The 13596-nt window shown below is 33.2% G+C and overlaps 1 protein-coding gene across 2 annotated transcripts in view; it reads left to right on the forward strand.

The window, feature by feature from the left end:
- The first annotated feature begins 2381 nt into the window (after positions 1-2381).
- LOC131075963 (uncharacterized) overlaps positions 2382-13596 on the forward strand; it is a 128537-nt gene continuing 117322 nt past the window's right edge. Inside the window, exons 1-2 of one of the 2 annotated variants that reach the window (XM_059211135.1) lie at positions 2385-2722; positions 2891-3100. In XM_059211135.1, coding sequence (XP_059067118.1) covers positions 2948-3100 — 153 coding nt within the window. In that variant the 5' untranslated portion in view covers positions 2385-2722; positions 2891-2947. Of the gene's footprint in view, positions 2723-2890; positions 3101-13596 lie in introns of both variants that reach the window. The other variant, XM_058012960.2, reaches the window with a different exon arrangement.

Consider the following 13596-nt stretch of genomic DNA (forward strand, 5'->3'; position numbering starts at 1 on the left):
ATTTTTCTTGGCCGAAGTGTAACTGTTTCGCTTGGACTTTGGCTTTGAATAGATGTCTAACTTGGGACAACATTCGTAAGAGGGGGGTGTGGAAGCATCCTTGTGTTCACACAGATTCTTTGGTGGAGTTTTGGAGCAGTTTGGGTAGGCCTCCTATCTTGTCCTCTTTTCTCCACACTGTCTGGTATATTGGGCACATTTTCATTCTGTGGTAGATCTGGCTGGAGAGGAATAGGAGGATCTTTAGGGAGGTCAGATTGTTAGTTCAACAAGTGTGGAATAGAATCATTGGTATGATTCAGGAGACAGTGAAAGCTAAATGTGTGGTGAATTTTCCTCTGGATAGAGGAGAGGCTGATATTGTGAGTAGGTTGGGTCTACAGGAGATGACACCCGCCTCGACATGTGTCAGGAGAAGTAGATGTGTGATGAAGAAGGTTCAAAGGATGGGAAGGTGGATGCCCCCTCAAGATGAATCCATCAAGATTAACACTGATGGCTCCTCTAGGGGTAATCGGAGCTCTGCTGGGATTGGCAGTGTTGGTAGGGATAGTATGGGTGAGGTGGTTTTCTTCTTCTCGGTGCATAAAGGGTGGCAGTCTAATAACTTTTTGGAGGGATTAGCAATTTTCTATTCCCTGCAGCGGGCCTTGGAGTTGGGGTGGCGACAAGTTATCTGCGAATCGGATTCACAAATTATTGTTAACTTGTTGATTGAGCAAAAGGTGAGTGGGGTGCATTGGCAGTTGGCAGGGATCGTTCACCAGATTCTTGAAATTAGTTCTATGATGGAGAAGGTGTCTTTCATCCACATTCCTCGTGAATGGAATAAAGTAGCTGATTATTTGGCTAAGTGGGCCTCATAACATAATGATGATTGGAAAGTTGAAGGTTGGGAGCTACTCTCCCCAGATTACTGTTAGGACCTGCATAAAATATTTGCTGAGGATATGGATAGTTACGAAGCCGATTGATTTTGGGTTGGGCTTGTCATCCCCCCTGGGGCCTTGAGACTATGGTTCTCTCTTGGGTTGGGCTTGTGTTCCCCTCATGAGGCTCTGAGACTCTGGTTCTTTGTTGTAATTCTTGATTATGTTCTTCAATAAAGTTTTTACCCCTTTATTCCAAAACTATTATTAAAGTAAGATTAATGTGTTAATACCAAGTATAACTCTAATTTCATATGAAATCCTAACCATAACAATAAACCAAATTAAGCTGTAACTATAAATAAAATTGAACACTAGAACACTAAATCAAATTGAACCATAACCAAAATTGTAACTTTAACCCTAACCTTAGTTGAATTCTAATCCTGATTACTTAATAGTGTTATTTAAACTCTAACCCTTAATCTTGAATGCAAATTTTATTAGTGTTCAATTTGGTTTAGTTTAATTTAATTTATCAAGATTTGTTTTAGTGTTCAATTTGATTTATTAAAAGTTTATTTTAAGGACTATACATTCTAATTCCAATATTTAAATAAATTATTATACTTGTAAATTAATAAATGTTTCTTTATTTAATTTCTTCTCACTTGTGCGTGTGGATGCTACTATCTTATATATGTTCCACTTAAATAAGACGAATTGAATAATTTAAAAATGGATATTACCAAATATGTTCCACTTAAATAAGACGAATTGAATAATTTAAAAATGGATATTACCAAATACATTCATTATAATTATAGTTCAAATATAATTATAGTTAGGGTTAGGATTATAATTCAATTAGGGTTAGATTTATGTTCAATTAGTTTAGTGTTAGAGTTTAACTAGGAGTAGGGTTTTATAAAATAAATTTTTGAATTAGGGTTAAATTATGATTATAGTTCAAATTAGGATTCAAAGAGGGAATACAATTTGATAAATGAAATTTCTTAGACAAATTTTTAGGTACAATAAAATAATATTTAGAATGTTTAAATTTTCTTTTCAAATTATTTAGAATCTATATCTTTTAAAACTTTATATATATAAATAAACATATATATAATATTAAAAACATGAACTAATAGTATTATTTTAGTTATCTTCATATAATTTAATAATATAAAAATTATATAATACAATAATATTATCAATAATATAGTATATTATATATTAAAATTTATATAATAATATTATATTATAATTATAATAAATTAATAACAATATAATAATGAAAATACGATATAAAAATGTTTTGATTATGACTAGTTGGATGAATAATGAAATTTTTGATATGTATTAATTTGATTGATTATTTATTTACTGATTATAATTAATATAATATATTAATAATCTCTTCTATTTACTAATTATTTGAAAAAAATAATTATTCAATTACTGTAGGCAGCCTCTACGTGACACTTGTTAATTACATGATTGAAAAATAAAAACCTCGCCAAACTTACAAAAATCAACAAATCGGAAAACTTGTATGTCAAGCTCTGTAATCCCATGACCTGGTAAATTTCAGTTCTTCTATTTGCAATCGCAATCTGACACTTTTTGTTGAAAACTGTGATGAATTAATGTGCCGTGGCCTTCCATCAACCTAATTATTTATTGCCCAATCTCACCTTCAAGTGCTCTGTGTGGCAAACGCCATTCCTGGTAAAATTCATCTCATCCGACAGTTGAATTATGATGAATTAATGTGCCGTGGCCTTCTGTCAACCTAATTAATGCCCAATCTCACCTTCAAATGCTCTGTGCAGCAAACGTCATTCCTGGTAAAATTCTTCTCATCCGACAGTTGAATTATGGTAAATTAATGTGCCGTGGCCTGTGATCAACCTAGTTAATGCCCAATCTCACCTTCAAATGTTCTCTGTGGCAACACCATTCTCTGTAATAATCAGTAGCTTTAAGACAATTAATTTTCTCCAACGAACACGCAGCGCCGTGAAGATAATTGCCCCGGCATTGGCGATGTCGCTCCATCTGCCAAGTAGAGAATGCAAATGGAAACCAGCTCAAACCCAAGCCAAAATGGGGTACACGGGAGTTGGAACTCAGATCAAACCCTTACTCAATCCATTTCCGATGAAGACAGGATATTGATAATGTCGATGAGAGACATGATCGAGGGAGAGGTTCCCGACTCACAGGTCCTTCTATCCTCCTGGCGCTTTGTCTGAATAGAAATTTCTTTCTTTTTTCAACCACATTGGAAATTGGCTCTAAAATTAATGAAACTCAATGGCTAATACATAGTTTTACAATTGAAAGGATTCAATTTCAAAGCGCTTCTGTAAATTTAAAACATACGATAAATTAGTTGGTTCTATCTGTTTAAATTTATGTTTAGAATTTCTCAATAGGTACAATTTCCTAGGATTTTTATGTATTTGTTTCAGAATGAGAAAAGGGATAGCAGTGACGTTGCAAGTTTCAGATGGGTATTTATAGGTTTGAGTTAGTTATTAATGCTGGCCAAACCTTCAATTATAAAGGAAAATCCACAGATGGGTGAAGCCTTCCTTTGTCTGTTGTTTTGGATGGATAAGCTAATACTCGAACTCGGGACTTTCCCATGAGTTATATGCCCATTCCGGGGTTGAAGCCCAAATTTTTCTTTTAACATTTTTAGGTCTCTGAAAATCATGGGTTGGCCGTTTGGTATGGATTTATGTTTACAATTGAAATGATTCGAACTTACATTTTGTTGGGGTCCATGTAGTGGCTGATCACTTTTTATTCGCCTCACAAATGCTCTGGTGTTTTTAGTAAATATAAACTTTCGTTTTTAGAGGGTTTACAATAGATTAACTAATTCTGACCATACAAAGAAAGGTCTGAAATTTGCCCATAAGCATCATTCGTAGTGTTTTGGAACATTTGAGGTCTTGCTCGAAAATACGAAACGATGTTTTTGGGTATCTTTATGTTATGCTGAGAGTAGAAAGGATTGTTTAATAGACTTAGCATAAAAATTGCAGCTTTTCTTGATAAGCCACAGATAGTTGCAGCAAATGTCGGTACATGTTCTTTTGTGAATTCGCTTAAACAAAAAATGTGGATTGTGTAAGCTTAAACATTCTTAAAAATAATGTTTCGGCATCATGTAGATTTTGCTTGAATATCAGAAACAACTGTGTGAAAATTTGAAAATGTCGAGTGCTAAGGCAAATTTTAAACTGCAGTTTTATACGGGGTTTAAGCTATTTACATTCGTTGTTACCAAATCCTGCCAGATGTGGGTATTGTGGTCTGGCAGAATTTGTACGATTTGGTCCGGATCAATTCCCTTGGAAATTTTGCCAAATGTTATTGAAAATTTCGGACTTCAAGTTTCTTGACTTCCTGAATAAATTGAATCTTTTGAACCTGGAAACTATGGTTACATGTGTCAACCAACAAATTCGACATTACAAAAAGCATAGCAGCGGTTGAAAACTTTTCCATGTCAACCAAACTTCAATATTAAGAAAAACATAGCAGTTGGAAGCTATATGTGCCTCAATGAAAATCCGCCTTTTGGTCATTTGGTGTTTCTGTATTTGGAAGTGAAATAAATTGAGTTTACATGTTGGGATCCATGGATCTAGTGATCGCTCTTTATTTTTATATGCAGAATGTCCACTACAATGTTTGAAAAAAGTACTAAATGAAATTGTAACGTTCCCTATTTATAGGTTGTCAATTCCCAAAGGGTAACATACATTACTACCTACCATGTTACAGTAATTACAAAATAATGACTAGGGTTGCTCATAGTACATTTAGGCATTGTCCTTATTCAGGTCTAATCTTAATCCCCTTCTAATTTCTAATCTTGGATGGGAGACTTGCTTGTCTAGGGCGCGATGATACCATCTCCCTAATGCAGCCCAGATTACCAGAACCTCAGTCCATTAACCCTTGGGGCTCATCTACTGAGAGATGGTTTTACTCCGCCTCTCCCTAATAGCATCACAGCCTCAGGAAAAAGGAATTAGAACTGGTTAAGAGCTTGGGATTGTAAATATGTCAATATCTTGTTGTACTATGAATGTATATTAAATTAAGTATGACTGTTATACATATTGCAGTCTATATTAATATTACTCTTAAATTCTGCATAAGAACATTATCAGGCTTCACATATAAAGCATACATATTAAGCACATCCCCATGCATACCACCAAGAACAAGGATGTTATTGCCTGTAACTTAACAACAGTTCTGATCTGATCTGATTGATGGTGTTGTCACTGGAGGCTTTTGATACCTCTCCTTTATATCTCTCAGTGTGAGGGAGAGGTCACACCTCTTCATCATGTATGTCCTTTGGCAAGAGACACACCATTTCACCATTAGCACCCTTTGAAAGAGTGCAACTCTTCATTATTTCTGCCCTTTGAAAGGGACACAACTTTTCACAATAAGATCTGCACTTCTTATTTAAATCTGATCTGCACTTCTGATTCCCAAATTATGCCCTGAGGTTCTCTTCTCCCTTTTATATCTCATGTTTGAGGGAGTCGCAACTTTTCCTTCCATGTCTTTTGACCATTCAAAAACTTAATTAAATTTTAATTATATTTAATTATATTCTTTTATATCTTGATTTAAATTTTATTTTTATTCTTTTGTATTTAAATTTATTATTATTATTTACCTTTAAATTCTATTTCAAAGTGGGGACATTACAGAAGTCTACTACAGGTTTGAAAAGAGTACTAAATAAAATCTCGACCATAGAGAAATCCTGTCAGGGGACTTTAATTATATTCTTTTATATTTTAATTTAATTTTTTTTAATATTTAATTATATTCTTTTATATTCTTTTGACCATAGAGAAATCCTGTCAGGGGGCTGCTGAAATTGTAGAGAGGTTCCCCAACCCCCCTTGAATTGTAGCTCGTGTAGTGATATTTCTGAGGGAATTTTTAAATGGTTGTTTCCAAATGCAGGTTCTAGAAATATAATAGCCAATAGGTAAATTTTTTTATCTTGTATTGCACCACTTTATTGCAGATTGTTTTGAATCTTTGTCAGCAACAGTTGCTGAAGCGTGAGACAACTGTATCATATTCCTGTAGGAAACTCTTAACCATTCTTATTTAGATTTTAGCATTACCAGCTGCATTACAGCTTGAATTTGACTTAAAAGAAGTAAACTTTAGTGGAGGGATAAATGCCACACAAATTGAAGAAGGTTCATATCTTTTGACATGCAATTAGACTGTGCCTAGGATTGAGATATTGGATCCTTTGGAAAGGGACAATCTAAAGTTTTTGAGCAAGTATTATTGAGAAAATTAAGATCTTCCTTTGTTGTAATTAATCTCTTCTTGCACAAGATTTTCTACTCATGGTTATCAATCTACAAAACAGTAATTAGCAAATATATTAAATAGCCACGTCACCAAAATGAATCCCATTTCAAATGGAAACAGCTGAGTTGTTTATAAACACTGTCCTCTTAGTATTATAAACAAATTGGGAAATGCTTGTAACAAAAAGCTTTTTGTAAGAAGGAGAAGATCATTGAAGATCACATGAGGAAGTTAGGCATTTCTGTGGAGGTTCCCAAAGCAAATGAAGAATTAACAAATGAGCAATCTTAAACCCATGAGAAGGGAATCCAAGATGAAAATTCTGCCTTTAGCACAAAAAATGTGATTTTAGCTAACCCAACTTGAAGTAAATTTTAGTTGGTATCAACTTTGAGGAAAAACAAATTTCTTTTGCAAGGTTCAAATTGGTAGTTATGCTTCAACTTGGTTTGGAAGTTATGCTTATTTATTGGCTATTAGAATCCTCCCTCAATTTCTGAATGGGATGAATGTAAGAAGTTGATTGTGAAGCAATTTTATTTTTTATCACAATGAATAGTAGAAGTCTATTAATTGACAATATTTTAGACAAAATAAGGCCAAAGCATTCAGGATTAAACAAGTGAATTTTGTAAGGAGGATGTCCCAATAAATAAAGATGTGGAAGATTATGAAATGGTGATGAATTGTATTGGAGAACTCCATTTGCATTTAAGGTGGCTGTCTTGAGATTAACACGGAGTCAAACATCTTCTTCATAGACATATATAGCAAGGTAGTTTCAAGCCAAATGGGGAAGGCAAGTGGAAAGGTAAGTGTAATGATACTAATACTTATGCAAAGAAAGAATCTAATAAATATTGTCTGCATTGTGGCAATGATAGTGATCCACATGAGACGAATCGCTTCCTTATAAAAACTGAAAGAAGGCTACAACTTTCTATGGAGGGGGGAAAATAGGGAGCAACTTCGATGTGGATTGGAGGATTTGTGCACTTCTATGCAAAGAGAGGTATGCTTAGTTAGCAATGAGATTCACAAGAAAACAAACGTACCATATTCTTACCAATTCTTTCATGTCAAAATTCAAATTAAGAAGATGAAACTTGATGCTCTTTTTGTTTTTTGATCATAAATAAATTTGATTTCCAAAGAGTTGGCGGACAAGTTTGGGTTGGTTACATATGCTCTTAGTACTTATTCATTGAGTTATCTAAACAAGGAGTGAAGTTAGAGGTTACCAAATGATGCAAAGTTAAGTTTGGTATGTATGAGGGAGCATTGCATTGATGAAGTTGTTGTTGATGTTTCTCACGATTCTTGTGGTGTAACCTTTGGTAGTTAATGCATTTGAGAGATCATTTTTATAAGAAGAGCTAACAGATATAGTTGGTTTAAAATGAGAAAGCCAACCATCTTGGCCATGTTCAATTTCTAACATCCAAGTAGTTTCTCTTGATCTGTTATCTTCCTATCGCCATTTTTTTCTACCAAGTATTTTATCCAGCATCTTTTATATCTTCGAACATTTTTTCCTATATCTCTATTCTGATTTTCTTGGTGGGCAATGTCAAATTTTGAAACTTCATTTTGTAGGGAGATAACTTTCATTTATTTTTACTTTCTAGTTATACTATTGAGAAAATTTATATTTTTTGAGAAAATTTATATTTTTTGAGATTTATTAATTCTCCATCTTCAAGAGTAAATGCTTTCACTTTGCAATCACTTTCTCATGCACCTTTGGTATGTACTTTGTTTACACTTTGGCTTCTACATTCCGTTAAAGTTTTAGACAATTCCACCAGCTGTTTCTCAAACTGCATTTCTGCAATATTCTTTTAGTTAGGCTATTCCAAGATGTCTTTCATCTTATCCATATCTTGCAATAATTCTTTAAAGTTTACACAATACACTTGAAATTAAGGATGATGCCCCACTCTTCTTCCTTCCTGATCGCACCTATATCCAGCAAGTCTTTCTGTTGCCTGTTTGCCTTCTCTATATGCTGCATTCCATCAAGGGGTCGACTTCTATTGGAGCCTTCTTTTGCATTCTAGATTCCTGTTGCTTCCAAAGAACTTCTGATGTTTCAGCTTCTTGGAGGCGCTTTTTTCCCTTAAAGTAACGTCAACTCGATAATTTTTCCTAATACTTCATTCAAGAGAAACATTTCCAAGTTATTCTCACAAATGGAGAATTTTTAGGTGTTCTATCTTACATAGTTCATTGTAGTTTCTTGTTGTACTGCCTGCATCTTCCCAACAACACTCTGGATCCATCCATAGCTACCACATCACACACTTTTTTTTCCTAGTAACTCTCAATATGGAAATCCACCTTATACTGTTTAAACTTTAATCATCAATGCTTGATTGCTTTTTGGTAATCAGCTAACCTTATAGATTTGGATATGGGATACATTTTAGATCCAACTTCTGCACAAGCTCTTGACAAATATCATCAGACCAAGAAGCATAACTACAGTGACAGCTAAGGGATTGTAATGGCAGTAGTGTGTTCACAAAAAACCCCTTTGTTGTGGACATACGAAAAATTTAAATATTCAGTAGTTGGCTAATAAAACTTAAAACAATTAATTTTTTTAAAATCTACTTAAAACTATAAAAAAAATTTAAATATAAAACACTAAATACCCTTTCAAACTAATAATATTATTAATAGTGAATACATAATTATAGTATTCAAATATAAATTTAGGGAATTTAATTTGATTATAGTTATTTAATATATCATAATGATTAATAGAAAATAAAATAATCTATATATTATAATTGTAACTAATTAATTTACATATAATAAATAATATTATAATAATCATAGATTAATAAATTATAAATGAGCACTGTTATTTTACATACATTTATTTAAAAGGCACTAAGAGATTAATTTTGAGGTGCCTATAATGTTTGTATTATGTAATGTGATAACCCGGTCGAATGGGTAAATAAATACATTGTTTTATTCCAACTTTTCTTATATATATCTTTCTTCATGAAAAACCATTCATACTATGCTATGATATGTATGTAATGTGGTAACCTAGTCTAATGGATCTAGTGTAAGTAACATGATAATCTGGTCTAATGGGTAAATAAATACATTGTTTTATGTCAACTTTCCTCATATAATTTTTTCTTTATGAAAACCAATTCATACTATACTATGATATGTTACACTTGTCATCATTCTATAAACAATTAGCGTGCTCAAACTTTTATTCTTGTACTAAATAACGGAAGTGCTTGATATCACGCCAAGCCCCTAGACTCAATCTAATTCTTTGAGTCCATCCAACATGGACTGTGTAATGCCCCTCCAGGAACCCCAAAGGAAAACCACAAAACTAGGCAACAAAGGGGTGAAATATATATTTTTAAAAAAGTATAAAACACCTTAAGTGCATTAATTACTACATTGCACAAAATAACACAAGCAGAAGACTTACACTAGAATTCCTAAAGGGTTACCAACTAAGATAAAAACTAAAAGTTAATTTAAACAATTACGATTAATCCAATTAATCCAACATTACTCAATTAACATAACTAATCATATACAATCACGGATTACACCATTAAAAGATTGAAAGAGTAACAATATAATTTCCTTTAAAATAAAGCATTTATACATATCATAATGAAAGCTGATAAATAACTTCCCACTCTTAGGATTACATTGACCATAAAAAATACATGGCTTCCAATATACATTTAAAGTTAACATCAATAGCAATTACAAGGTTACATAAATTTAATGATACAATTGACCACATAGGTCTCATAAGAATAAACTCCAACATGAGCTAGAACAAAATCACGAACCATAGGTACACCTACGAAGCCAATTCTCGCAGGAAGGTACAAACAAGAATATCCGATGGGAAGTGGCACTACCACTCGACCATGTAATCCCAAAATGGAATCACCCCATCGTGTGAGGAGATAGCAGAGGACCCTCAAGCAAGCATAAACAAGACAAGGACGACAATACAAAATGACTCCACAATACTCCATGTAACTCGAACTCACAATACACTAGTGACCCTAAAGAGAGAGTGTCATCGCATGGCTTAAGATGGTTACCCTAGGTAAGTCTCCATAGGTCCCGACCCCCATCCTGGGTTATCCTGGTAACCTTTCTCGAACCCCCGGCTCCATCTAAGTCTCATGCGGACCCTACCAACCTTTCGTGAAGACAATGTTGTAGGTTTGCCATTCCAGGCCTTCCCACTACATCTTGAGCCTATACGAGTACTCAACCATGTGTGGGGTACAATATCTTAATTAATATTACAACTACCCACCCCCTAATCAATTATTAGATTATCACTTTTTAACCGACTTTCGAGGGGTTATCCTGCCAACCACTTCGAGTGTGGCCCCCACTCGAAATCCACTCTCTCATAGGACACTAACAAACATGGTCACTCTACGAGGACCTTATGGCGACACAAAAAGCCATAACACCACTATCCAAATACAAGTGGCCAAAACAAAGACATTCTAACCCCTGACCAACCATAAGGATCAAGCACTACATGGTTACGACAACGAGGTCACACTACATTATTTGGTCAGGGAATACCAAAATATGTCACAACAGGTTGACTGACATAAACGAGGGATAACAACCAATTAAACCCCCTTGCAAGAAGAGCTAAGATCACTAAGACCCAACACAGTCAATCTTTTAAAAGAACAACAATCATATATAAACTTGCAATTTTCATTGATCAAATTAAACAAATCATCAACATCATGAAACTACGAGAAAATCAAGTCATCATTGTACTGATAGGGCTAAGGATCTAACTAATCAGAATAATCCATTAAATTCGTTTAATTTGAAATAGTAAAAATCATAACGAAAATAATAGACAAATATTTTCCAATTAAAATTGATTTATTCTCAACAAATAAAACCACTTTATTATATTATTAATAAATTAATAACAATTATTATATATAACAAAATATATATGTATATAATAATTGTTATAATCAATTAATAATTAATAATTAATAATTTGCCAATTTAAAAATACAACACTAACGAACTGGCAATATTACTTAATACTTAAATACGTATTAATAATATTAAATTAACTAAATTTTTTCATTTAAAAAAAACAAAAAAAACAAAAAAGACAAAAACGAAAAAAACTTAATTACCCAAAAGAATTAAAATACTATTTAATACTTTAATTAAAATTCTATTATAAAATTTAATTCGAAATTTATTAATTTAAAAAAAAAAAAAAGAAAAAAAAAGAAAAAAGAAAAAATTGAATGGCGGTGGGTCCGCTGCCTGCCATCACAACCATGTGACAGCAGCGCGCTGCACTGCTATCACATGCTTGTGATAGCAGGGCAATGAAGCCTGCTACCACAAGCATGTGGTAGCAGCTTCGTGTTGATACCACATGCTTGTGATAGCAGCTCGCTGCTTGGGGTAGCGTGGCCGGGTTGAGCCCGGCTCCCCGCCATGCAACCCAAATCAAAAAAATAAATTATATTTTATTTAAAACTCTTTTTAAAAACCATTTTTTTTTTTAATAAAGTATTTCAATAAAACTTTAAACAACCCAAAAAATTATGACTGGTAAAAATACAAAAAAAACCCAAAATCTTTGTGACAAAACAGAGAGTAGTAAAATTCAGATTTAATAAAAAATTTCTTCCACAAAGTCAAATTGGCTGAAAACTAAGGAGATTGGCAAACCCCAAATAAATTTTTGGGCCATATAATAAGAATGGAGAAAGAGGAAATTTAACTCAAATTCCTCATTCCTCTAAATTTAAAACACTCAGGAAGAAATTTGATTGGAAATACAATAGGGTAATTTTGGCAAAATTTTGCTAGCATAAACCCCCCAATTTCACAAATCAAAACTAAAACATACACAGAAAATCAATTCCATCCATAAGACATAAATGAAGGAATTGATTTCAAGCTAAAATATAAACATGAAATAACCAAAGAAGGAGATTGGAGAAGCATTCTAAATCAATAATGAACTGAAATTTCCAATAAATCTCATAGCAACTACTCCAAAACAACTATAATCATTTTCAAAAATTTCAAACAACACACAAGAAGAAGAGGAAGAAATTTAAATTCTTCGATGAAAATACAAGCAGAGACTATCCAACCTGTGAAGCTATCCAGGAAGCAATTTGTGGAAGAGCTTCAACCCTGCAACTAAATTCTCAAACCCAGTTCTTTCTTCCAAAACAATTTTCAAATTTTTCCTTCCAAAAATGAATCCTCTCCTTCCCAGAAACTCACAGGCATAAATACAAAAATATTTCAACCGAAACTTTTAGGTTGAGAAGTTTTTCCCCAACCAATCAAAATAAAGCTATTAAACAAATAAGGAAATTTGATTTACTTTATTCTCATGAATTAATCTTTTTCTTCCAACAATTCAATACCAAAAGTCAAAAAGAAAGGTAGAGAGGAAAAAACTTTATTGTTTATTTTTCTCATTACCATTTCTAAGAGATTTTAACTCAACATGACATTTTGAAATTTAAATAGAAAGGAATATACTTACTAATTTGCCCAATTTATTAATACGATCTAACACAATATATTAAGCCATTTTTAACATTCAATTCAAGCAACTTTATCTATTTAATTTAAATTATTTACTCAAGGCATATTTAAACAACTAATTACGCCAACACAAAAATAGCATCATTCACTCAATTTAACAACCATTTAAATAATTGAAAGCATGCAAAACGAGGAATGATCAAAAGACGACTCACAAAGCAAAAATACTAAAACACTACGACTCGCATACTGGTCAAACGTGAAAGACGATCGACTGACGACACTCACATGAGTGCGACTGTGAGTCAAGTTAGGGTCCAACCACTATCTCCTCCACTCCCATCGGACAAATAAGGTATGCTCAGACCTGTGAAACTAGGTGGAGTCAATACCCTGTACCTACCCGGTACTTGTACCTGCAATGTCCTGCATCAACGAACCACATGCATATATACAAATATATAATTAAACACGATACGCACACCGATGAAGGAGAATCGTGACGTTCCTTGTTTCAACGGAGTGAGTGAAGGAAAATCATCCCCTTGCATCCCATACACTTGCAAACACGCAACATAAAAATAACACATCGCATATGTAAGGTAAAAGTGTCAGTCCATGACAATAATCCATAAAAATAGCATTAATCATAAGTATTGAAATACTGTAAGAAAGCATACATCGCATATCCAGTAAAAGCATGAAATAACATCGCATAAAGTCTGAATCAGTATACAATAATGTATCCACAGAATAGTCA

Source organism: Cryptomeria japonica, chromosome 9, assembly GCF_030272615.1.
Source record: "Cryptomeria japonica chromosome 9, Sugi_1.0, whole genome shotgun sequence".
Lineage (NCBI taxonomy): Eukaryota > Viridiplantae > Streptophyta > Pinopsida > Cupressales > Cupressaceae > Cryptomeria > Cryptomeria japonica.